The sequence below is a fragment of the Neltuma alba genome, unplaced genomic scaffold, assembly GCF_004799145.2.
Source record: "Neltuma alba isolate B1F8T4 unplaced genomic scaffold, ASM479914v2 tig00011974_pilon, whole genome shotgun sequence".
Taxonomy (NCBI): domain Eukaryota; kingdom Viridiplantae; phylum Streptophyta; class Magnoliopsida; order Fabales; family Fabaceae; genus Neltuma; species Neltuma alba.
In genome coordinates, this window is record NW_021636549.1 from 13,927 (window position 1) to 40,397 (window position 26,471).

At 37.3% G+C, this 26,471-nt stretch overlaps 3 protein-coding genes and 1 pseudogene across 6 annotated transcripts; 1 reads left to right on the plus strand and 3 right to left on the minus strand.

The window, feature by feature from the left end:
• On the minus strand, positions 1–17,748 carry LOC114720350 (probable NAD(P)H dehydrogenase (quinone) FQR1-like 1). Of its 2 annotated transcripts, none has more exons than XM_028905998.1 (4): positions 2,661–2,767; positions 1,268–1,361; positions 691–953; positions 1–593 (listed from the first exon to the last, which is right to left on the minus strand). In XM_028905998.1, exons 1-4 carry the CDS (start codon positions 2,681–2,683, stop codon positions 362–364), a joined length of 612 nt encoding a protein of 203 aa, XP_028761831.1. In that variant the 5' UTR covers positions 2,684–2,767; the 3' UTR covers positions 1–361. The 2 variants fall into 2 exon arrangements, with proteins under 2 accessions (XP_028761831.1, XP_028761833.1); XM_028906000.1 differs by lacking the exon at positions 2,661–2,767 and adding an exon at positions 17,744–17,748 and having other exon boundaries at positions 355–593; positions 1,268–1,305.
• LOC114720347 (G-type lectin S-receptor-like serine/threonine-protein kinase SD1-1) lies at positions 6,652–25,004 on the minus strand. Of its 3 annotated transcripts, XM_028905994.1 has the most exons (8): positions 10,723–10,861; positions 9,226–10,586; positions 8,986–9,114; positions 8,241–8,389; positions 7,938–8,148; positions 7,567–7,801; positions 7,326–7,476; positions 6,652–7,250 (listed from the first exon to the last, which is right to left on the minus strand). In XM_028905994.1, exons 2-8 carry the CDS (start codon positions 10,484–10,486, stop codon positions 6,948–6,950), a joined length of 2,439 nt encoding a protein of 812 aa, XP_028761827.1. In that variant the 5' UTR covers positions 10,487–10,586; positions 10,723–10,861; the 3' UTR covers positions 6,652–6,947. The 3 variants fall into 3 exon arrangements, with proteins under 3 accessions (XP_028761827.1, XP_028761828.1, XP_028761829.1); XM_028905995.1 differs by lacking the exons at positions 9,226–10,586; positions 10,723–10,861 and having other exon boundaries at positions 8,241–8,391; positions 8,972–9,047; XM_028905996.1 differs by lacking the exons at positions 7,938–8,148; positions 8,241–8,389; positions 8,986–9,114; positions 9,226–10,586; positions 10,723–10,861 and adding an exon at positions 25,001–25,004 and having other exon boundaries at positions 7,567–7,689.
• On the plus strand, positions 16,602–17,884 carry LOC114720349 (chalcone synthase-like). The gene is made up of 2 exons (XM_028905997.1): positions 16,602–16,799; positions 16,881–17,884. Exons 1-2 carry the CDS (start codon positions 16,613–16,615, stop codon positions 17,882–17,884), a joined length of 1,191 nt encoding a protein of 396 aa, XP_028761830.1. The 5' UTR covers positions 16,602–16,612.
• LOC114720352 (G-type lectin S-receptor-like serine/threonine-protein kinase At4g27290) lies at positions 22,853–26,471 on the minus strand (annotated as a pseudogene).

Here is a 26,471-nt window from a genome sequence, read left to right on the forward strand (position 1 = left end):
TTGAGAAATCATGGACAAAGTCTTATCATTTTATTTGCTTGCTTATTGGAACTAGAATTCATGAAAAGGGAGTACAATAGAAGGAAACAGGCATTTTTTCAGACAAAAATGAAAGGACAATACAATACAATGCAATACAAACTTTCTCACATTCGCAGATAGCAACAACCATTTGGGTTGTGTAACACCCATAGAAATCATTTCTATAATAAAGAAAAATGAAAATAGTTATTACTTGCAAGCAGATCAGAAAAATAGAAATTTTACATTCTATGGCTAAAAAAATGGGAAACAGTTTTAAAGCAATAATTTTGTATCCATTTATCCTTGATAAATAGTATGTCTGGTTGACCTAACATTATTATGCAGCTTGCTTGAGCTTCTTTGTGATGGTGGCAATATATTTTCCTTGATGGAATGCTTGCTCCAACTCCAGCTCAGTCGGCTGTCTTGAGCCATCACCGGCAAAAGTTCCTGCACCATATGGACTTCCACCTTTCACTTGCTCCATCTCGAACATGCCGGCGCCAAATGTGTATCCAATTGGGACAAATATCATCCCATGATGAACCAGCTGAGTGATGGCAGTTAACCTGTCATAAAATTCATAATTTCTTAAAACAATTTTCTTTTTCGTTATCCATTTTGGGATTTGATGAGGAAACTAAATTCTCGAGGAAAGGCTCTTACGCTGTAGTCTCTTGTCCACCACCTTGAGATCCAGTGCAGAAGAAGATCCCAGCAGGCTTGCCTGCAAGCTGTTGTGTCCTCCACAATCCTCCAGTTGCATCTAAAAATGCTTTGAACTGAGCAGCCATCATTCCAAATCTTGTTGGAAAACCAAAAACAAAACCATCAGCCTCTGCTAGTTCATTAGGAGTAATGATTGGGACATCACTCTTGGGTGGCGCACTCATCTTTCCAAGCACCTCCTCTGGTAGTGTCTCAGGTACCTGTTCAGAAGCTCAATAGAGTCAGCCTGGTTGCTTCATCTTACTTTTCCTAATGAATTCTTTAATGTCCGTCCCAAAATTAGCAAGCATGAATCAGGAAGGCATTGAGACCTTTCTACCATAACGAAGGAGCTTAGCCAACAGAAAGGAACAACAGTATTGAGTTAAACCAATTTCATAGTGAGGGTATCAACCATAAATCTGTTTCATAGAGCAATAAGCCTTCGCTATGGGACTGGTTTAGCTTGCTGATTACTTTTTCATGCAGTGAAAATTTGCAATGCATGGGAATACGAAATTAAACAGACACATGCCTGCCATAGTTTAGCCTCAACTCCTTCTATAGATGAAGCTCCTTTCTTAATTTCTTCTGCTAGTTTCTCCACATGTCCATACATTGAGTAGTATCTGTCAAGTGATGTAACATTTACATTGTGTCAATAAAGCTTAAAGGAAACATTGTCAATCAAATAGATAATTTATATCTTAACTTATCCAAACACAGGAACGCCTCACTTCCATAGGAAAGTTCGTTTCAAAGGTGAAATCATATGCTATAATTGCAGCTTTGCCACTTCAATAATTTATAAGACACAAAGACAACTTGAGATATTTGTCTCTCTAATTCTGTTAAAATGACTGTTCTGAACACCCCAAACTGACTTTTGTAGCCAAAAGAACGCCGCCCAAACTGACTTGATGATCTCATAATATTGATAACCACTTGGGCGTTTACAACTACCAGGACTAGGAAAGTCACAACTCATAAGTATAACTAACAAGGATAACATGTGTCCATTGTTTGACACGGCAATACAATGGGCGAAACCTTCCAAATAAAAACAAATCTGAGACTGACCGTGCCCAAATCTTGAAAGAAAACAAATTTTTAGCTCATTGCTTTGCAAGATCTTAGTGAAAAAGGACAACGGCAGTTTGAGACAAATCCGGAATGAAAACAATCAACAATCAATTCCTCAAGCATACACAAATGGACTTGGCATCTAAGCACAAAAGGTGGAAGAATGGTGGTTGGATAATTTCAGCCGCTCTAACTTAGTATTATGGGAAAAGAAATTACATTTATTATAATAATAATAATAATTGAAAAAATTCAAAGATGTATCTGTACATATAGTTGTCTCTTGCAGGAATTCAGTTCAACGCAGAACGATGAATTGTGCTCTGTTATCGTTCTGATTATTTCCAAATTAATTGCTTCAAGAGGAAAAAGCTACAGACAGGATCGTGTAGCAATACAGTTAGTTACGGCAGCTAAGAAATAAAGAAAGAAAAGGGCTTCCAACATTGTGGGTTGTTGAGCTGTACCCAGCCCGCAGTACACAGTAGAATAAAGGAAAGAAGTTTTTGTTCTGTTCCTCACTTATCAAACAAATAACATCTTAAAACAGAGAAGAAAATAAGAACAGGGTGACAAAAAGAATACATCAGATCGCAGAAAATTATGCTCACAGCTCAAACTCAAGATCACCAAAGAATTTTCAAAGACATTAATTTTCAATACCAAGAGAAGGAAACCCAGTCCTTTGAAATTGCAGATAGAGAACCAAGAAAGGCAGACTGACATTGATGGGGAAAAAGAACTAATGACAGAGACAGTTCAAACCAGAGATTGTCATTGAAGATGAACCAGTATAAAAATGGAAGAAAAGAAATTGAAGATAACAGAGGAGTAGAAATGCATACACAATATAAACTTTGACAGCCATTGATGAAGTCCTGGAAGGTCTCTGTTTCTTTTGGGTGTGTGTTTTTCTGCGATCAGTTTTATCAGCAATAGAGAAAATGGGCGATCGTGAATTGGTGGGGAACGCGAGGCGTATATATAGTTGCTCATTGGACCAAATTAAAGCAGTGCGACTTTTTTTTCCCAAAAAAAAAAAAGACTTTGATTAATTTTTAGCCAAGTTATATTTCACCGATGAACAGTTGAACGAACAGTGTAGTTTGGGATAAAACGGCACCGTTGCATGGGAAAAGGGGAGGTAACAGTTTGAATGGGACGGAGAAATAATGATGGGAGGGTGGTGTCACGCTGATCATCATCGTCTTTGGTCGTCTTAAGCAAACCCCAAAGCAATTCTCTAGATTCTAGAAGCTGTCAATTTTGGGAGCATTTTTTTTTTCAAAAAGAAAATTAGAAATAAATAAAATAAAATAAAAGACCAGGCGTATACGGGAGGACAAAGACGAAGACTCTGAATATCTGAGCGATGGCTTCTTTCTTGCGATGTGGGGGCAGGGCAAGGGTAGGATTGATAATATCTGAGCCGTCCATATGGCTTACGTGGCAAAATTAGGCCCAAGCGGAGATTTGGGGAATGGATGTGATGGATTGGAAGGCGTTTGACTTTTGGGGGAGAGGCAGATTAGAAGAGACTCGTAGGTACATGAGATGACGTATCCCGCACTGCATGCTGCCTCCTGCCACTCAAAATTATTCCGTTTAAAGTACACAAGCCCTATATGCCTCCATGGATAACCGATCTCCCCCCTTGTCTTAATAGTTACTGCCATTATACTTTAAGTCATTTTTTGTACGTTTGGCCAAAAAAAGGGTCTTTTTTTCTGTACAAAAATAATTAATATTAAAAAATATTTAAAAAATTTTTTTATTAAAAATTTTATCAATGAGAATATCTAAATTAGAATACCGATATTTCATGTGTGTAAAATTTGCATAGTGTTACTGCATTTTGTGCACAAAAATTTATCAACTCATTCTTACTAATAAATTTTTTAATAAGATATTTCCCCCCAGTTTTAACTTATTATTATTATCGATATTAGCTCTTTTTTAGCGTGTTTAGCCTTTATTTTATCAAAAGATTATTTACCAAGTTAAAAAAAGCAGAAATTACGATTTTTTTTTGGGGCCATGGGAAGATATTCTAATTAACATGTGCACTGATCAATGAGTTAAATGAAAAGCGACTTTGAGGGTAAAAATGACCCCGACTAATATATTATTTAAATAATATCTGAAAAACTAAAAATTATTAAACAATTGACATGATACAAATTACAAAAAAGAAAAAATAATCCTTCTTATTCCGCATGTCATGTTGGAGGATGGGCTATGCCGACTTGGTGGAATCGGTGGTTGTTGACAAATGACAACATAGAATCTTTCCTGGCAGGACTTTAGCCTCCATGCTACTGCTGCATAACAATATTTTATTCTACTCATGCAAAAATAATTAATATCCTAATAAATCATCCCACCAACATATTTTCCACCAACTTTAACCCAAACCGAGATTTTTAGTCAAACAAATAAATTTCTCCTTATCAGTTTTGAAAAAAAATTTTATTAAAAATTTGACCTTACGATAAACAACGAGAAAAATCTGAGAAGAATATGTCGAGATTGAAGAGGAAGAAAAGGGAAAACAGCAAGCCCACGTTATGTGGATAAATGGAACATCAAAAGTCAAATTTTCAAAGAGTCCAAATTGGCATTTTTAATAGCCTCCAACGCGTTTTTGAAGGACATTGCCGAGTTAAGGCCATGATTTTCCAAAACGGTGTTTCCCGTCTTGAGAATATTTATCTTCACTTTTTTCTGCCTCAACTTTTTAGTATACGATCAGCTTGTCTCTGTCCATATGATGCGTGAAATAACTAAATGTGAAACAGGAAAGGGAACAAGTTCATGAATTTGCACTCTCCAACTACTTTCAAGCTAAAATTAATACGTGTGGTATTAGTGGAAGAGGTTTTAATCACTTACACACGAAGTCTTGGGGTTCGGGCTTAGAAGCCAAATTGATAGAAAAGGATTATGAATCAAATGGGCACATATAGTATATTTTTTCATGGTCAATAAAGTGCAGCCTCCTTGTTCTCCAACTTTGAATTGAGTGCAGGAGATTCCCAGGATTTGCCCTCCAGATGCTTCAATGTCTAACATGCTGATGGCCTCTAATTATTTTATTTGTTTTGCTCTTTCGAAGCTGAAGACTGCAACTTGAACACTTCTTGATATGAGGGTGTTGGTGATGATGAATACTAGCACTTAACAGGTTAATCTATTAAACTGATATGTGCAGCTTCAATAGAAGGTTGTACAGTTTAAAAGTAGGTTAATCTATATAAATCTAAAGACATGAAAGAAAGCAGAAGGTATGAGGTTGGATAATGGAGGGGCCCAAGAGGCAGATTTTGTCCCCGGCAAGTTTTGTGATGCAGGTAGAAAAAGAGGAAGCTTTGCTTCACTTGGATAATCAGGAACCACCAGTATCTGTATCACCATCATTATTATATCTTTCATCATTCCTGAAAAGAGTAAATCTGCGAAAGAGTCCTCCTGATTCATGAGTCATGCCCACGCCAAATTGAAAATTGCTTTTTGCTTCACCAAATTCAACCCATTATTGTCTTCTTCAATCTTCTTCAAAAGTCATGTTATTGCTTCTTCATCAAGCTCGCCAGTTCATCTTCCCTTAACCTTTATGGTTGGCCCAACATGTTTTGGATTATCATGCTAACTACCGACTCCTGCAAAGTAAATCTCCCTAGATTCTACACACTACAGGACGTTTAAAAAGAACAACCAAAAAAAATATAGAGAAAACTCTCTGTTCAATTGGGAATTAATGTGTCTTCTGAAAAGCAATTAGTCTTTGATCCTTGTGTTAGATATTTGTCATGCTTTTGTGTTAATTGTTAGGGCTTAACACAACCATTTTCTGTTGTCTAGACTCGGGACCCGTTATAAAGAAACATTGGTAGGGTTTTATTACCCATAAAACGGAGAGAAAGATAACGATTCCCACGTGGGCCAACTTAGGCCTATACCTCTGAGCTTATGACTTCTCTTGAGGTTGCTTTCTTTTCTGATAAGCAAGGGTAATCATTAATTGAAGAATGGCACAGAGCCATAATTATTTAGTTTTGGGTTGTAATTAGTGGAGCTCATTTGACGTTTAGACTTCTAAATTTCATATTCATTATTGCTAAGCACAAACATTAGAGGCTGACAGGCGCTAAAATTTGAATTATATATATTCCATTACTAATGGTCACGGTTTCTACAAAACTCTTGCTTGTTGAGAAAAATCTGTTTAAAAGGTATAAATCCTTTTACCAACTGGCATTGAAGTAGACATATAAGACGAGATCACGATGTAGCGGGTGGGAATTTTTCTGGAAAATTGGACACAAAAAAAAAAGCTGTTTTTTGGAATCTGACCTCCTGCGCAGCCAAAATGTTGCTAGATGCCTTATAACGCTTTTCTGAAAAGTTGAGCTTTGCATGGACAATATATGAGGCAGTTTATATTTATGTCCAGAGGATGATGGGGTCCCAAAACATAAAAATCCTTTTTTCCCTGAGGGGAAAAAAAAAGAACAACTCTTCTGATTCCCCAGTGTTTCATAAGGGGAATTTTGCCATCACAAATCTCTCTTTTAAAGAAAATGATATCTAGTTACTGTGGACAATTGAGCTTGCTTCAGCCCTTCTGTTTTGGACAAAAAGTTGATTCCGTGGGCCTAACTGCTATAAGCTTGAAAAGGGACTTGTCCGTGCACTTACGGGGAAGATAACTTCCACTTATTGCGGCCATTTTACTGCAGAAGAGTATTTTCAGAATCTAATTTCTGATGATGCTTTATGCAGCATATCATCTCTTTGAGCATCAGAATATATAGGTTTTCTTCCTAATGAGCAACATGTAAACCTGATTCTAATGTATCATTTATCTTAAATTAAAAACATGATAAGCTGTGCAGGGTTACTTACTGCTAGTATAATGTCAGTCCAGCTAGCTGTTATGCTATCTTACTGTGAATAGCTTCTCTGTTCTGTTTTGGGTTGGTTTACAAACTTATGATTTATACTCAGAAACCACAGCCAAATAGAAGAAAGGAAAGGAAGACAGGAGACAATATAGTCCATTACTTTGGTTAAATTCCTAAAATAACATAGTATTGCATCTATACAATATGGACCTGCAGAGTGAAGGAATATCATCGAGGTTCTAATAGGGTAATGGTTATTTCGTTTGTTGAGCTCAGTTCCTGTTTAGCTCCCAAGGAATATGCTTCCACAGAAGCATTCCCAAAGTAACCAGGCTGTTTAGGCTCAGGCAATTCGATCTCGCTTAAGAACATCAATAGGGCACAAGACATTCCTGGTCTATCCTCTGGATGCTGTTGAACACACAGGAGACTGACACGTATGCAATGCAATATTTGTGATAGCGAGCATGAGTCTTGTATGCTTGAATCAATCAGTTCTAATGGTTTCCCTTCCTTCCACAGTTTCCATGCCTGAAACACATCAAACTTCGTTGTCATGTGTTTGTTTGATAACATGAATGAAACACATATCAGTCACAAACTTACATGACCAATGAGGTTAAGGCTGTGATTTGGGTTATAATATCCTCTGCTTCTTTTCCCAGATATAATCTCCAGCACCAAAACTCCAAAACTAAAGACATCAGATTTCACAGAAAATAGCCCATCAGTTGCGTATTCTGGTGCCATATAACCACTGCAAAAAATGTTATTTGGAATGAGCCTCTTAACAAAGAGAAGATACATGAAATTGTGAACTCAAAGCAATGGAAAATTAAAGACTTACTAAGTGCCAACTATTCTCTTTGTGTTTACTTCATTTTGATCTCCAAAAATTCTAGCCATGCCGAAATCCGAAATTTTTGGATTCATCTCTTTATCCAGTAAGACATTACTTGCTTTGAGGTCTCTATGAATGATCCTTAATCTGGAATCTTGATGAAGATAGATAACCCCTCTTGCAATTCCCAGAATTATGTTAAAACGCTTTGACCAATCTAATAATTTACCCTTGTTCTCATCTGTCAAAATTTTAATCATAGAAAAATAGATCAATCAATCTTAGTCTATAATTTAAGAGTTACTTATCGAGTGGTACTAGAATTATAAAACAAGACTACGTTATTGCCTTAAAAGTATTGTTCCTGGAGTTCATACCAAAAATAAAGGAGTCCAAACTACCATTAGGCATGTATTCATAAACCAGCATTTTCTCCTCCCCTTGAAGGCAACAACCAAGGAGCCTTACAAGATTGCGGTGTTGAAGTTTGGCGATCAGTTTTACTTCATTCTTGAACTCAGTTAATCCTTGTCCTGACTTTTCCGAAAGCCTCTTCACAGCAATTTCAATCCCGTCTTTCAGTTTTCCCTGCAAATGTAAGTGTCAATTGATTGGGAAGTGTTCAAATAATCTTTTTTCCCCTTTATTCTGCAGTGGTCTTAATCTGTAAATAAAATCACCTTATATACAGGTCCAAATCCACCTTCTCCAATTTTATTGTCCATTGAGAAGTCGCAAGTAGCAGCAGCAATCGATAACAGGTCAAAGAATGGCAGATCCATGTCATCATCCCCTTGGCTCTGTTCGTGATCTACTTTGATGCTGTGGTCTAATTTAACAAATTTGATGTGGGTGTTTTTGTCATGTTTGTGATGATTACAGGTAACTGACAGAGTATTTAGTTATTTACTTCAGAGACCTCATTTAATAACATTCAAAGAGACAAAACTCATTTACATTTTCATGCAATGAAATATAATCTACTTCTTTCCTACGAAAATGATCGACTCAACCAATTTCAACATGTTCTACTTCAATTGAAGCCTTTGTAATTTTTTTTTTCGGTGACAGAAGCCTTTGTAATTTTTGTCAAGTGGTGATTATATAAAATCTTCCTTGAGCAGCATTTTATACTGAAATTACAGAGATTACTTCTGGTTTACTCATCTGAGAGAACCGACAAGGACACTATTACAACAATTTCAAAATTTTATTGCTAGCGTCATTTTGTAGGGTTACTTATATGTCAGTTTGGCACGTGAGTTCAGAAAAAGTGTTATAAATTATAATGACGACTCCGCAATGCACTGTTTACTTCAATGGCTTTTACTAGGCAAGGACGCAATTTTTAAAGGCAGTAATCACTAAATTGCTGAGAGACCTGAAACAATATAGTAATTTTAGAAGAGAAGTATGCAGATTTACCTGTCTTTATCTTGCTTCCTTTCTGGGTATAACGCCACCCCAAAATGAGTGCAGCAGTAATTGTAGCTATAGAAACAGTTACTATTACTGCCACCAAGATCCCCACCTTCTTGCTGTTATTCTCAGCTTCTTCATAATGTAATTTCATCAGACAGGAATCCAAGGTTACCTCAACAAAATTGAGGTGGGAAATTAAAAGTCGAAAAAAGAGAATGTCTAAACAAAAGTTCATGGTCATACCTAGTTCTGAGGCAGACATTCGAACAAATAGATCCTGCCCACCAGCTGGAAACTGCCTCATGTCAATTAGATCGCCAAACCACAAGGCGCAGCCACTACCTTGTCCACTTATATTTGAATTAGTGTAGGCCATACAAGAACAATTGTTCAAGCACATCTCTCTGCATTGCTCTAGATTCATTGTCTTATCAAGCCAAGAGTGTTCAGTATCTGGCAATTTCAAGCCATCGAATTTGATAAACCCATCCTTGATTTTGTCCTCACAGCTTAGTGGCTTCTTTCGGACGCAGCCTTTAGACCAGTCCATTGAGTCCCATGCTTCCGGTGACTTAGGCTCAAATCCTTTTAAACATTGGCAAACTGGTGATCCTGATATCACGCAGGTTCCGTAAGCTCCACACAGATCATAGCTATCGCACAAGTCCAATGGCACAGAAGCATAAACCCTCCAAACTTTATCTTCTTCTAACCACACAAAGCGTTGTCGAGCTTTAATTGTTTGGTTCAGCACTTGTCTTGTGATCACAGACTTGTTTTTAAGGTGGTACATGAAGTACACCTCATCCTTGGTTTGCACAAACTCGAAGTGAAACAGAGGATTATCCTTTAGTTGTGGTGAACCAGTAGGACGCAGTCCATTCCAAGGCCCAGCTCTGTAAAACCTCTGATCACCCAACATCATGTAAGCATCAGGATTGCTATAAAGAACCATGCCCCACGAGAAGTCTCCAGTAGCTGGATCATCTGGACTCTTCCAAGCTGTCATGTTCCTATTTAGACCAGTTCTTAAGTCCCACCCAAACTTCATACCTGGCAAGAATGTATCACCGGGATAATCGAAGCTTTGCCATAAAAAGGCTTCTGGGTTTGGGTCTTTCTTGTCTCTTACCACTAAATTGCCAGAATCTAAAAGCAGGGCCTCCGGACTCTCTGGCTTTCTCAGGGAGGTTGTAGACCAAACGACTGTGTCATTTTGGCTGAGTACGAGGTTTCCAGTGCTGTTTAAGGTTAGGATGCCAGAGGAATCATTGATTGGATTGTTGCGGTTGGCCACCCAAACAACCGTTTGAACTGGGATGTTTCTGTACCAAACTCCAAGATAACGTTTCTGGGACGAACCAGGACTGAAGAAACCTAGTTCAAAGGTTCCACCTTCGGAAACTAAGGTCATGCCATCAGTAATGAGCTGCGATTGAACAACGCAAAAAACTACCAAGGATACTTCAAGACAAAGGACAAGAACAATCGCAAAAGTATCCATCAGCGAAAGAAAGGAAATTCTCGCTTTTACGGCTCAATATAGCTGCATTCATCGACAGGCCATAGTGCTACTGTTTACTTCATGGGAGGCCATAAGTTGCCTGCATAAAACAGCAGAGCAGAAATAAAACTATCCTAAAGTTTAAAGACTTGAAGTTGACAGCAGCAGGGAAGACAATCATGTCAATATAAAATATAAAAATGTCCTAGTCATAAGATGAAAAGAATGCAACTCACTTTTAGATGCTTGTAAAGAAGCCGCACTAGTTCTAGCTACCAGCATATTATAAAGCTAAAAAAGTTCATTATTGGGAGTGGTTGTGAAAATACAAGCTCAAACAATATGTTTTAGCAAGTTGTTTCACTTTCACTCACAAATTCTTAAGAAATTATGGATGCATCCTCATAGCGATGAGAAATGTGAAAGGATCAAACGCTGTGAGTGAGTTAGAGTAAGAACGAAGAATAAAGTGGCATTCAAATAATATTAGTGCTGGAGTTGGCACAAAAACATTGGCAGCTCCAAACCTACCATGAGTTTTATTTCCCTTCCCCAGAATAGACCTCCATATGGTCCAAGTGGTCAATTCTTTGGTAGAAAACTTGTCATACGCGGCCCCACAGTCAGTGCCCCTTGGAGCTCCCAAGTTATTGTTTAAATCGCCAAAACGTAAGCAATTCGTTATCAATGACGATGCGAAGGGTTCATTCATCCTTATCATTTAAAAGAAGACAAATTCATTAGGGAAAAAAAAAGAATAAAGAAAAGAGGAGATAGCGTAGGATATGTTAATTAAATGTAAATAATTACATGCACGTAGATACTGAGGAGTAAAAATATTGATGTTCAAGAAAGTTAAGCCATCCCCAGTAGTGATCACATGCAATAATCTAACTTGAATCTAGAAGTCTAGCAAGGAGTCTTAACCTCTTCATTATGGCAGTTTAATTTGACATGAGTGGAACCAGAGAAAGATTGAGTGGGTAGGATTTTTGTGGGGTTTGGTATTAACCAAACAAAAGAAACCTTGGTTGGGAGGTGTTTTAAGCTTATTGGAAAGAGCATAGATGTAATCACATCCAGTTTATGCGCATATTTGATTTAAAGTAGATTTTGACAAAGGAGAAACCAACGCTAATCAGAGATTGAAGAAAATTCAAGGGAAAGAAAAGGTGTGTGAGAAAAGTAAAAGTGGTGGGGACGTTCTAAAACAGTCAATTTTGGTCAGTTTCAATTGGAAATTGAAATTTCTTAACTTGTTTTCCAGCATTTCCCCTCGCGTCCAATAGCGTAGGGACGGGGATAAAGTAAACGAACAGATCAATTAGCAAAAAAAAAAAAAAAATGATGTGAACAAGAATAGATGCCCTGACTTACACGAAAAGAGAAGGCAAAACAACTATAGAAGGACGCCCAAGGTGAGTTTTTTTTTTTTGTTCGAATATAATAGAGAATTAGTCATGAATCTCATGATCATACATGCAAGAATTTAGTTATTTATTGTTCATATTTATCAGTTTTTAAAATTAATTCGTCTAATTTATAAACAGATACACAATATGACATCACATAAAGATATTTTAGCTAAAAAAATCATTTTAATTTTATTAGAATCAAATAATTTATTTAATTTTCTTGATTTACTTAAGCCGTGGTTATGTTAAAGATGAGAGACGGGAGTAGGTTTTTGACCTGTAGAAATTCTTCCAGGCCCGGTTTGGTTGGCAGATTCAGGATGCCAATGATGGGACAGATAATTAGGAGATGAAGAATTTTCAGAATCTCATCTGAGTACGGCAGCTGAGATATTACGAAAACGACATGCGCATTATTAATGGGCCAGCCAGTCAGACATGTTTTGGGCTTTATGGACCGAGTCTGATCCACTATAGTCAGCCCATACAAAATCGATGTATCATATTCATTCATCTACACTATTTCGAGCATTAAATTACCAGTTTACAATAATTGGTGGGAGAGGCTTTCCTCCTCTACTTCTACTGTTCACTTCCCCTCCGCTAGCCAAAACTGTGCCGTTTTGGGTTTTAAAATGGGAGACTGGTCTTTTTTTAAAAAAATAATAATAATATTCAGTATCTTAAAATATTTTTAGTGCACCTAACACCTAAAAATATTTTGTAATAGTGTTTAGTATCTAGCAAGCTACATTCTAAACTATTTTTTCAATAGCACACTATTTTAAATTAATTTTTAGTGTATCAAGTACTCTATATTGTTTTTTGGTAATAACACCCAATATCCTTTGTGTGCTACTTAGAAAATACTGTATGTCCAACTTGCAAGATATTGGGTATTACTAGAAAGATATTTTAAAATGTTAACTACACTACAAATTATTTTAAGATATTAGATGCCACTGACAAATACTTCAAAATTGCTAGAAAGATATTTTAAAATGTTAACTGCACTAAAAATTATTTTAAGGTACTTGATGCTATTAGAAAAATACTTTAGAATGATAAATATTAGCTTAAAAAAAAAAGTGGTCAGCCTTTAATTTTTAGGATACTAGGTGTTGCTAGAAAAATAGTTCAGAGTGCAACTTGCTAGATACTGAATACTACTAAGAAAATATTTTTAACCACCAGGTATGCTAAAAATTATTTTAAAACAGTGAGTGCTACTTAAAAATAAATAAAAAAGTGGTCAGTCCCGCCCAATTTGACACCCAAAACGGCACAGTTTTGGGTAGAGGAGGGGAAGTGAACGGTGAAAGCAGAGGAGGAAAGCGGCTCCCACAATAATTGTTGCCCATGCATGGGTGTTTCACTTAAAGCCACTCATTTTCAAGACAGGATACCCACATGGAAGTTTCGAGATAATCTCAAATAATTTATACTATTCATGATGATTAATATTTTGATAATTGACTCATACAAATTAAGAGAATTAAACTAGGCAGTTATTTATAAAAAAAATATACGTTGATTTTATTAAAATATTTTCCAATTGGGTCTAGACAAATAAAGTAAACACGTGTAAAGCCTACACAAAATAAAAGAAAACCATAGCAACAGAGCCCAGTTACAAGCCCAAAACGGGATGAGCAAAACAATCGGAAAACCCCATTGAATCAAGCATCATTTTGAGGAAAGTCTAATAGAAGAAGCTAGTTTCTTATAATATAGTGGATCCAGATTTGAACTCTTACTAAAAGAAATATCTATATTTAGTGCCCGACAGTGTCTCAAATAAAATTACCTCCAATAAAAAGATACTTATACTTTAGCCCAAAAAAAATGCAAAAGAAGTGTCGGCGTAGCCTCATTGAGAAGTCAATTTGGCAAAAATGCCATGTTAAATGAGTGCTTTGGAACAGGATGAAAATTAGCTGTAGCTAACTTTGTATTTACCATTCTACTTATGGAGTGAGATAAATAAATAAAATAATAATAACATATTGTTTTATCTAAGAGAAAATTAATTTAGGAGTCCTTCTAGTTTTCCTTAGTTTTAGATGAGGTCCTTATATTTATTTTTCTTTTTATTGAGTGCTTTAACTTTCTACTATTAGATTCATTAGTTCTTACCGTTAAATAAGAACCAACACAGCTAAAAATTTCTGTTACATTCTCTCCTTCCCCACCACATCACCTTCTCGTTTTGGTTTCTACTCCTCTCTTTGCTTTGTTGTGGTCTGCTATTTGATGCTAATATCCCTTCTCATGCGCAACTCTTAAAAACCAGGCTAAGGCTGGTAAAACAGGCCAACCTGCACCTCATGGCGGGCTGTGGGTCATACGGGTGGAGCTCAAAAGGCTCATTTTTTGGCAGGCTGGTATTTTGCCAACTCTAACTCGCCAGATTTTTTTAAAAAAAAATTTCCTTATAAATAATCAGAAATTAAAAGAAATCAGAAATGATTTAAATTATTCCAAGCATTCAAATAAAATTACAACACATTAAAATACAAAATATATGATTGTCTAAAATCCAAACTCCAAACATGATAAAAACACAAGTTCAAATATAAATTTTTCCAATAAAATTAACATGCAACAATGAATAACCATCTTGATCTAATTATCTCTAATGGTGATGACATTTGAAGCTGGCTTAATATTGATTTTGACAGTAGTAGCTAGTAGGACTTCAGCTTTCTTGCCTTTCCAAAATTCCAATCCACCTCCTCCTAATATTTTAATATACTCCTCTGGTCCTTAATATAAGACCCAATTCTTGAGTTGGTCTTGGTCTTGAATATAAGACCTATTTCTCATATTTATCAATTTTCTCTAAATTACCCCTGTGGATACTCCCTCAACTATAATCAAGTAGAAGAGGGAGAAAGGGTATTAAGAAAGATGATTATCGTGTTTTAGGAAAAATGTGTTACTTTTCTTATAATTAACTAACTTACCTAACTTTTTAAATATAATCAAATTAGTTAAATGAGTTTTATATTAAGGATCGGAGGAGTATTAAAAAAAATTAGGGGGGTTGAACCTGCTAACCTGTGGGCCAACTCGCGGCGGGCTCAAGCTGTAGCGAAATGGGCTCATATTTTTCAAGTGGTGACGGATTGGCGGGTCCAACCCATATTTTTGGCTCTAAACCAGGCCCCCCCCATCTCGTTCCGAAAATTACGTAGAGGGTGCAGCACCACCTGCCCCTGATGGAACCCATTATCAGAAGCTTTTATTTTCTACCTTGATTTCAAAATTTACATCCTCAACTGAGGGAAAATTTTTTTAAAATTTAATCTTCTTTTTACGGTAATTTCTGGGATCCTTCTTCGGCAAGGATGAGAAAGCAAGAGGAGAAAATCATGTTGATTATTATGTTTCCTTACTGTGACTTTCAGATCCCTCAGCTTTACAAAGGGGAACATCATGCTTATTATTATTATTATTTTTTTGTTGTTGGAGAAAGGGGGGCCAAATCCCAAACAAATTAAAACTGAATATGACGGGGGCAAGATCTGTCCAATCTATCCTATCAAGCCAAAACACAATATCAGCAGGAGGACTTTCCAGCCAGTATGAACCAAGATTGTGACTTAGGCTCATCTTAGCTAGCTGATCTGCCACGAAGTTCCCTTCTCTGAGCACGTGTCTCACTTTCACCTCCCACCCCTCATTAAGTATCTTGTTCACCTTCCCCACGTGTTTGGAGCTGCCTTCCCCATTATACACCATGTCCTTCAGATGCTTATTATTATTATTATTACTATCATCATCATCATCATCATCATTATCTCCTTACTGAATGTTTCAGCCTCTATCCCTCAAAATTCTATAAATGTATTTGAAATTAATCCTTAGTTTTCATCCTTTATATTCACATGCACAACCTTCCCCTAAGGCTAAAGAACTCAACAGGGGAAAATCAGAGGATAAATATTGAAAGAATGGTTTTGAAACCCACAAGCGTCCTAGTTCACCAAATAAAAACTAAGCATCTGGAAAGCCACGCGGTTCTTCTACTGGTTCGGCGTCGATGTCAGCCATTCTCAGATTTTTAATTCCGAAACCATACGTGATTTGTTATGAAGAAGTGGGAAGGAACGGTGAGGCTGGGAGAACGTATGGGAAGGAGGAGATGTAATACCTGAAAAATTGTTGTCAATTACTTTCATATTTTAAGACTTCAATTTTATCCAAGTTAAACTGTTCATAAAAATTGTTATTAGAGAAATAACTTTTCTTAACAGCTTTTTTTTTTAGGTCACATTGGAATAATTATTAACATCTACCTTTAAGCTTTAGGACTTTAATTTTACCTAAGTGTGAAAAAATTGTTATTGATGCATCGATTTTTGTTAATGATTTATTTGTTTTAGACAATACCTAAAAAATTGTTGCCATTCACTTTTATTTTTTAAGAGCAATAGCATCTTTTACCAATATTTTAATATTATAAATTCGTCTACCCACCCTTATAGGATATTATGCAAATTCAGCATCCTAATTTGCATTTTTTGGATACATTGTAAAGGTTTCTTTTGTTGGATTTTTCATAATCTCTCTCTCTCTCTCTCTCTCTCTCGTGTCGGCAACTATCTGGCATGCTTCACTTCTATTGGCCACATATATCTCACCTCTTACTTTGCCCCTCACTTGTAAATACCAACGCCTCTTGTTCATATACACTCCACATCTTCGAATGAAAAACATGGCCAGCGTCCACGAAATCCGCAACTCCCAACGCTCCTGCGGCACCGCCACCATCTTGGCCATCGGCACCGCCACACCTGCTAACTGCATCAACCAAGCCGATTACCCCGACTACTACTTCCGCATCACCAACTGTGGCCACATGACCCACCTTAAACAAAAATTCAAGCGCATGTGTACGTACCTCTTCCTTCTTTCATTACGTTTTACGTACATTTGATTTGGTTTCATGAATATATATATAACGATTTGTTCAGGTGAAAAATCGATGATCAAGAAGCGTTACATCCACTTGACCGAGGAGTTTCTGAAGGAGAATCCCAACATGTGTACTGACATGGCTCCGTCGCTTGATGTTCGTCAAGATTTAACGGTGGTGGAGGTGCCGAAGCTCGGAAAAGAAGCCGCCGTCGAGGCTATCAAGGAATGGGGCAGACCCAAGTCAGAGATCACCCACCTTATCTTCTATACCTCTTGCAGCGTCGACATGCCCGGCGCCGATTACCAGCTGATCAAGCTTCTTGGCCTCCGACCCTCCGTTAGGCGTCTCATGATGTACCAACAAGGCTGCTATGCCGGCGGCACCGTCCTCCGCGTCGCCAAGGACTTGGCTGAGAACAACAGGGGTGCACGTATTCTCGTTGTCTGCTCTGAGATCACTGCAGTTTGTTTCCACGGTCCCTCCGACACCCACCTCGGGGCCCTCTTAGGCCAAGCCTTGTTTGGTGACGGTGCAGCCGCGATGATCATAGGCGCCGACCCGGACACCTCCGTGGAGCGTCCCATTTTCCAACTGGTATCCGCAGCACAAACCCTGCTACCAGACTCAGAGGGAGCCGTTGAAGGACACTTGCGAGAGGCGGGCCTCATGGTCCAATTGCTAAAAACGTTGCCAGGCATCATCTCGGAGAATATCGAGAAGTGCTTGGTGGAAGCCATGACACCCATCGGCATCGACGACTGGAACTCCATATTTTGGGTCGTCCACCCGGGTGGATGGGCCATTCTGGATAAGGTGGAGGCCAGCTTAGGGCTCAAGGAGGAGAAGCTGCAAACGACGAGGCACATCTTGACTGAGTATGGAAATATGTGGAGCACGTCGGTTTTGTTCGTACTGGACGAGATGAGGAAGAAGTCGTTGAGGGAAGGAAAAGCAACCACCGGAGAAGGACAAGAATGGGGAGTCTTGTTCGGGTTTGGGCCGGGTGTAACGGTGGAGACGGTAGTGTTGCACAGTATTCCGGTGGAGGCAGGTCATTAATTAGAGATAATTAGTAATTACCTACGTGTGTGGTAATTCTATGGAGTTGGTCGATTTACGTGGTGATCAGGACCACATCCAAGGCTTGGAAAATTTATCATAAATATAAAATTTCAATTTATTTTATTTTTTATATTTATAAAAAAATTTTAAAATAGTTCTTTTAGTAATTACACATTTTAAAAGTTTCATTATCAAATACTAGTTTTAACCAATATATATGATTAACAAAGTCATTTTATGAAAGATAATACATATTTATTATAAATAATTAATTTAACTAATTTTCTTAATTTACTCAAATAAATCAACAAACTCTTATATTAAAAACCAGTATATCATGTATCATAGTACCCACGTGAGGCGTCTTTTTCCTTCTCCCAGGGCCATAACGCCATAAACTTCCTTGCGTCGTCCAAATGACTTCAACTCGTCCAAAAACAAATCTCTTCAGGTGCTACATCTCATCGACCATGGATATCTCTCTCATTTCATACAACTTAATTATAACTAATATATTTATAATGTATAGATTCAATGGTGAATATTTGTTCATCAACATTTTCTAACCCTTTTCCAAAAGAAGGAAAAGAAATAGAGATTTGCCCTGCCGCAGAAGCGTTTTGGGCTATTATTGATGATGAGTCTTTTTTGCTTCTTTGGAGTTACTTAGAAACACTTATAACTTCTTTCAGATACATTGGGATAAAATTTTTCTTGCATGGTTACTACTACAATTGAAATGTTGATTTTGGAGAATTCAATTTTCATTCCAAATACTATTCAATCCAACGGCTACTGATACGTGTCGTTATTCTGATTGATTATTATTGTCTCGTACGTTATTGAAGTGACGTCCTAAATATATAAAAACGTGGGGATTTTCGTCGGGTCCACACTACATAGTACATACTCCTCTGGTCCTTTATATAGGGAAGAGAGAGTGTAAATTTTGGTCCTATATATTGGGCACCTGATGTAATTTTTCAGATGGATGTACAGAATTGCCCTTATTAAATTGCTGGCACATTTTCTTCTGAAGACTTCGTACATTTTCTTCGTTCCTCTTTCCAATGCTAAATACTTACTGTATGCTTTAATTTTGTCTTCTTCCTATGCCATTATTCCCGACTTTTCCTGTGGCTTTCTCTCTCTCTCTCTCTATTCATCTCTTCCACTCCCTCTGTCTGTCTTTTTATTCACCTGTTCCGATCCGTGGGCAGCACTATCTTTTAAAATGATTGGTTGATGAAGGGCCATGTGGCATTTAAGTTCGGTGCTTATCTGTGCACGATGCAATGCTATTTACGAGTAATTCCTTCCACCCATCATTCAATAGTTTTATTCTTTTTATTTTCAAAGTATTATACAGAGGTAAAATTGGAAAATTGTTATGTTTTAAGACAGAATTATTACAGTTTAAGGTTTTTATTGGTCTGTATAAAATATGCTGGAAGTGCCTATAAATAGGACCAGAGGAGTACACGTTATTTTGCTTCCCATCCCGCAGGCTGGTGCCCCCACCTTATCCCCTGATCCACGTGGCTCGGCTACATAGACACATTATTATTCGCACCTGTCCTACTTTATATAGTGGTAGTAATAATAATATTTCAGTTCCTTGTACATAGAATGCAAAGCAAGCTTAGTGGATGGAAGAAACAGAATCTTTCCTTAGCCAGTAGACTTACTTTGGTGCAATCTATCACTAATCAAATGGCTGTTTTTCATATGCAACATTCTCACATTCCGGTGGGTGTGAAGCAAAAATGAGAGAAGATCCAAAGAGATTTTATATGGAACAATAATGAGAACAAAAAGAATGTAGTGAGTTGGGATGTTTTATGCACTTCAAAGGAGAAAGGAGGTTATGGATTGAAATATATGACAGTAATGAATGATGCGCTCTTGGGAAGGATTGGGTGGAATCTAATTGCAAAACTAGATAATCTATGCTCAAAGGTCTTAAGTGGAAAATATGGTAGGAGTGTCAATTTAAGAAGGGAATGTGTTGTAAAGACTACAGATTATGAATCTGGAAAAATCTTGCTCGCTTATGGCCTCAGTTAACTAGTAGTGTGGTATGGGAAATAAATAATGGAAGGGAAGTGCATTTTTGGAAGGATTGTTGGGTTGAGGAGGGCAGAAGACTAATAGACAGATGTAATATGCAATTAAGTGAGGAGCTTTCAAATTGTAAGGCTAGTGAAATGGTTAATGTTGATGGAAATTGGGATTGGTTGAAGCTGGAAGGTATGTTGTTTGAGGAGGATATGAGATTAATTCTTGCAGTACCACCACCAAAGAATATATATGGTAGTGACGTTGTTAAATGGGGTTCATCACTCCAAAATAAATACGTTGTTGCTGATATGTATAACAAACTGAAACAAGAAGGAGGAGTGAAGGATATATTGTGGAATAGAATTTGGCATTGGAAGGGACCTAGAAGAGTGCAAGTTTTGTTATGGCTAGCAACTCACAACCGGTTACTCACAGCAAAAAGAAGAAGTAGAATATTGGGAGGAAATGCTAGTTGTTTTAGATGCAGTGAAGAAGAAGAATCTCTAATGCATGTTATGAGGGATTGCTATGTTGCAAGGATGATTTGGGAACGGCTAGGAGAAGAAAACCTTAATTCAGAATTTTACTTACTACAAAATCGTGATTGGTTTAGATGAAATCTTGGGAGGAGGAATAAGAAAGAAGTGATTACTTTTGGGATCACTTGTTGGATGCTATGGAACTGGAGAAATAGATGCTTGTTTGAAGAGGGATTTGTCATTCCAAATACTACTCCGGTCCTTAATATAAGACCAAATTGTTGAGTTAGTTTTGGTCCTAAATATAAGACCCATTTCTCATATTTATCAGTTTTCTCTAAATTACCCCTATGATGCTCTCTCAACCATAATCAAGTGAAAGAGGGAGATGAGGTATTAAGAAAGATGATTATGGTGTTTTAGGAAAAATGTGTCACTTTTTTTATAATTAACTAACTTACCTAACTTCCTTAATCTAATCAAACTAGTTAAATGGGTCTTATATTAAGACCGGAGGAGTACTATTCAATCCAACGGCTACTGATACGTGTCGTTATTCTGATTGATTATTATTGTCTCGTACGTTATTGAAGTGACGTCCTAAATATATAAAAACGTGGGGGATTTGCTTCCCCATCCCGCAGGCTGGTGCCCCCACCTTATCCCCTGATCCACGTGGCTCGGCTACATGCACACATTATTATTCGCCCCCTGTCCGACTTTATACAGTGGTAGTAATAATAATATTATCAGAAAAAAATTAACTATGTATATTTGGTCAACTATATAATTTTATTTAAATTATAATTAACAATATGGAGTATCGTTCGCTAAAAAAATACAACCTTTCAATTCGTCATTTGTTCATATTTTTCAAAGGTGCTCTATTGTGTTTTGTTTTATGCTGTGTGCTTCAACGACCAGTATGCAGGATTTGAGTATTGTAAAAAAAAAAAACATGAAAGCAAGTGAAGACAACATATTATAAGCGAAACATGATGAGAAACCAGCAATTAAAAATTCGCATTAATCCATCCCATTAACTGGACTAGAACAAGGTTGACCCCTGGATTAAAATTAAACCAGCATGTTAAAAATCCATCACCAAACCACATACTTTCTATGGATTTTTTTTTTGACAACTACTTTCTATGGATTTATAAGCACTACGGTACGTCCCACTTAATTTTTTTCCCCTCTCGAATCCATGCTTATCGCGAATTAATAAACTGCTTTTAGGGCATGATCAATATATCAATGTCAAAATTAAAACATATCTGAAATTATAGTAACTAATTAGAAACCATAAATAATAAGACTAATTTTAGATTTTGCATAACACTGTGAAGTATGAACTAAACTTAACAAAATAATTTAAGAATGGCTTATTTGAGAGATAAAAAAAGGCCAAGAATCATTCTTCTACTGCAGGTAATCACTTAATTTAATAGTCACCATAGATGTGAATTATTTATATCAGTACAAGTCACAGACATGAACCGTGAGAGACAATGTATCCGTACATATGCATATAATAAGATCAAAATTGATTTCATTAACGAAAAATGCTAAATGAAGGAATTTAAGCAGTGACTTTGCATTTAGACTTTGACAATGAATTTGATTATATCCACTTCAATTTAAAGTAGATTTTGACAAAAGTAAAACCAGTGCTAATCAGAGAGGAAAATTCAAGTAAAGGAAAGGAGTGTGGGAAAAGTGAAGGGATGGCGACGTTCTAAAACAGTCAGTTTTGATTGGAAATTCAAATTTCTTAACCTAGTTTCCAGCTAGCTTTTGACCATAGGGACGAGTATAAAGTAAATGAACAAATAAATTTGCACAAAAAAGAGAGAACCAAATCGGTGATTAATTATGCTATGGAGGGCAGAGAAAACCAGGATGAAGGGCTACTAGACAATAATCAAGAAAATAATTTGGAGTAGTTGACGTTTAACTCCTCTGTATTTGAGAGCAACCCCTCAACTTCTATGCCTCTATTGGCAAAGCCACTTTCCCTTAAGATTTACTCCTAACGTGTTTCGCTTTTTTTTTTTATGTACTCGACAGATAGCTACAATTTGTGAGACCTAAATTTACATTCTGGCTAGAATTCTTGCCCCCTACCAAATGTGAAAGATTTACTGAAATGGACCCTGCTTTTATGCCATTAATTGACAACGAGGTACCTGGAACACATCACAGATTCATAAATATCGTGTTCATTACATGCCCCTCTGCTTTAAATTAGAAAAAGTTTACAAGCCAAAAGTGGAATGCTTGGCATTCAGGGCTTTCCAAAGTCAGTTGTACTAAAGCACTCCCCAAATGATTCACATATGTCGTATCAGTAAGCACAGGAGCAACATGCAACGTGCCATCTTATATAGATCAGTTAAGCAGTAAAGGTCACATAAATAGTTCCCTATCGAGGCTCTAACATGGTAACACTTATTTCATTAGTTGAAGAAAACTGATGCTTGCTAGAAGAGTCTGTTCCTGGAAATTTCTTCTCTATGATATAAGCAGGTTCCGTAGGTTCGGGTATGGCACTCTCACTGCTTAACATAACAACCACGTTAGACATGCTTGGCCTATCTTCAGGATGTTGTTGCAGACATAAAAGGCTGATATGGATGCAACGCAATGCTTCGGAAAGATCAAATATATCATCCAAGCGTGAATCAATTAACTCTGAAGATCTGCCTTCTTTCCAAAGTCTCCATGCCTGATAAACATGCAAATATTTGTCAAACTTTTAAGATTTCAAGAATGGTAACACTGAAAAGGTCTCATTCTTTTGACACTTTAAACTTACCTGTCCAATAAGGTTAAGACTCTTGTTTGAATGGATAAATTCTCTATTCTTTTTTCCACTTACTATCTCCAGTAATAATACACCAAAACTGAATACATCTGATTTCACTGAGAACAGTCCATGAATAGCATATTCAGGTGCCATGTAACCACTGAAAAAAATTATGAAATAAATGGTCAAGATGTGTTTAGTTAGAAGTAAATGTTAACAATTAATAGAATTATGACTACTTACTATGTTCCAACCACTCTGTTAGTATTTCCTTCAGTTTGGTCTCCTCCAAAAGTTTTAGCCATACCAAAGTCTGAAATCTTTGGATTCAACTCATTGTCAAGTAAAATATTACTTGCTTTAAGATCTCTATGTATGATCCTCAATCTTGAATCTTGATGAAGATACAAAAGCCCTCGAGCAACTCCACAAACAATGTTGAAGCGCCTAGGCCAATCTAGAACCTTACATCTTACATTATCTGGCAAGATATAAGTATGATTAATTCATTTTCAGCTTAACTACTCAGGTAAGAGAGAGGGGGAACAGAATATGAAGGAGAAAAGACATGGAAAACTTCTTAGGATTCAAGATCAATTATTACTATATAGTGGGAGAAACAAACCAAAGATAAAAGAGTCCAAGCTTTTGTTGGGCATGTACTCATAGACAAGCATTTTCTCTTCTCCTTGGATGCAACAACCAAGAAGTTTAACAAGATTTCGATGTTGTAGCTTGGAAATCAATATGACTTCGTTCTTGAATTCATTCAACCCTTGTCCAGAACTTTGTGAAAGCCTCTTCACTGCAATTTCTTTTCCATCCACAAGCATACCCTAAAATTAAGACACATAAAGCATAGGCATAAATACTAAGGTGAATCATACTTCATTAGACTAGCATGCTTCATGATTACCCTGTATACAGCCCCGAATCCACCTTGTCCAAGTTTCTTGCTGATTGCGAAGTCATCAGTTGCTTTGACAATTGTGGGGAGGTCAAGGAAAGGAAGCTCCAAATCTTCTTGGTCGTCTTCATCATTATATTGTGCCATCAGGTTGTCCTCTGTTTCCTCTGTTGTAATGTGAACAACAAAAGTGGAAGGTTGACTCTACTAGACAAAATATGTTGTCTAACAATGCCTAAAGTACATCGTGTTTGTTTTCTCATCCGATTGAAATCCCAGTAATTTAAATAAAAGATTGGCAGAAGAAACAGAAAGGTTCAGTAATGTGGGCCAAAGTTATGTCTTAAAGTAAAAATAAAAACATCATTTAAGATGGAAAAAAAAATCATTTAAGATTACAGTCTTGAAAGAATTAAGATCGTATGTTTTCTCAGGCCGTGGTTTGCATAATGTTGATCATAGAAACAATTTAACTAATAATTTGCAGACCCACTTTGTTACCACAGGAAGATAAAAAGGTAAGCAAAATTACAGATTTTAGTGAAAATACGAGGATGGATGTTCAGTATAAGCGCTCAAGTCAACTTTAGCATCTAGGATTACATATTGCATGTGCCTCCCTACGCGCGCGCGCGGACGCGCGCGCGCGCGCGAGAGAGAGAGAGAGAGAGAGAGTAAGCTGCGACTAGAATTGATTAATCTTGTTCGATATGTAATAGCGATTCATTGAAACAAAAAACAGTACCTGTGAACAATTTCATGGTCTTGCCAATGTAGAACAAAATCAAAATTATCACAACAACTGAGGCAACAATGATGATAATCGCAGCCACCTTCATCTTATGTCCGTCTTTCACAGCTTCATCATTTGTCAAAGAAATATTGAGTTGGTCAGGGGAGGGGGAAAAAAAAGAGAGCATTAAATTGTGACAAAAGCGAGTATATGAAATCATCAAGTATTGCTACCTCATGACTCGTTACAATATCAAAAGCCAAAGTGTAAAAGAGAGATCAGGGGCTTACCTATCTCAGAAGTTTTCATCCGAATATATAGATCTCGACTATCACCAGGAATCTGTCTGATATCCATGAGGTCACCAAACCACAAGATACATCCACTACCTCCTCCTCTGATATCTGAGTTTGCATAAGCTGTGCAAGAACAGTTTCCCAAGCACTTCTCCATACATTCTTGAAGGTTCATACTCCTATTGACCCAAGAATGCATAGAATCAGGATATTTCAGCCCGCTAAATTTCTTGAATCCTACTTTATTCTTGTCCTCGCAGCTTAATGGTTGACTGCGTACGCACCCTTGAGTCCAGTCCATCATATCCCAGCTCTGTGGTGATTTGGGATTAAACCCACTTAAACACTGGCACACTGGAGACTCACCCATGATGCAATTTCCATAAGGACCACAAAGATTATAGTCATCACAGTTGTCTCTTGGAACAGATGCATAAAGCCTCCAACTTTGAGCCTCTTCGATCCATATGAAGCGCTGCCGAGAATAAACGGTTTGGTTCAGGACCATTCTTGAAATCATTGACTTATTCTTGAGGTAGTAGGTATAATACAACTGATCCTCAGTGGACACAAAATCGAACCCAAAAAGAGGATTGTTCCTTAATTCTGGGGCACCATCGAACCTGAGGCCATTCCAGGGTCCACTTCTGTAGTACTCTGCCGAACCCTTCCACATCACCACTTCGGGGTAACCATTAAATACAAGTCCCACGTAAAGTCTCCGGAAGAAGGGTCGTCCCAACTCTTCCAAGAAGTTAGAGTCCGGTTCAGCCCAGTTTTTAGATCCCACCCTAACTTCATTCCAGGCAACAATGTATCAGAAGGGTAATCAAAGCTCTGCCACAAGTAATTTTCTGGATTTTCGTCTTTCTCATCTCTTAATACTAGATTTCCCGAACCAAGAAGCTGAACAATTGGGTTCAGGACCTTTCTCGCGGGATTTGCTGACCAAACAACGGTCTTGTTTTGGCTGAGAAGCACGAGGTTCCCCTGTCTGTCTAATTTCAACACGCCAGACTTGTCTTTGACTGGATTTTCCCGATTGGCAACCCACACAATAGTTTTGACGGGGATGTTCTTGTACCATACTCCCAAGTAGAGCTTTTCTGAACCACCTAGACTGAAGAAGCCCAATTCAAAACTTCCATCTCCAGAAACTAGGGTCTTACCTCCGGATATTGACTGAGATTGGGTCAGGTGGTCAGCAGCACTTGAAGTGTGAGAGAGCAGAGATAAAAACTGGGCAATGGAGAGCACATAAAGAAGATTTGTCATCGAGTGCCAATCTCGAAGCTCCAT

Excerpts from the sequence above, each read along its gene's own strand:
- LOC114720347 (XM_028905994.1), bottom strand. The coding sequence starts at position 10,486 with ATGGATACTTTTGCGATTGTTCTTGTCCTTTGTCTTGAAGTATCCTTG. Across the intron at positions 8,149-8,240 it reads GATTTGGACCTGTATATAAG|GGAAAACTGAAAGACGGGAT; the intron begins GTGATTTTATTT and ends TTACATTTGCAG. Across the intron at positions 7,802-7,937 it reads TTTGGACTCCTTTATTTTTG|ATGAGAACAAGGGTAAATTA; the intron begins GTATGAACTCCA and ends AAATTTTGACAG.
- LOC114720349 (XM_028905997.1), top strand. The coding sequence starts at position 16,613 with ATGAAAAACATGGCCAGCGTCCACGAAATCCGCAACTCCCAACGCTCC. Across the intron at positions 16,800-16,880 it reads ACAAAAATTCAAGCGCATGT|GTGAAAAATCGATGATCAAG; the intron begins GTACGTACCTCT and ends CGATTTGTTCAG.
- LOC114720350 (XM_028905998.1), bottom strand. The coding sequence starts at position 2,683 with ATGGCTGTCAAAGTTTATATTGT. Across the intron at positions 954-1,267 it reads TTGAGGCTAAACTATGGCAG|GTACCTGAGACACTACCAGA; the intron begins GCATGTGTCTGT and ends GCTTCTGAACAG. Across the intron at positions 594-690 it reads GGTGGACAAGAGACTACAGC|GTTAACTGCCATCACTCAGC; the intron begins GTAAGAGCCTTT and ends ATTTTATGACAG.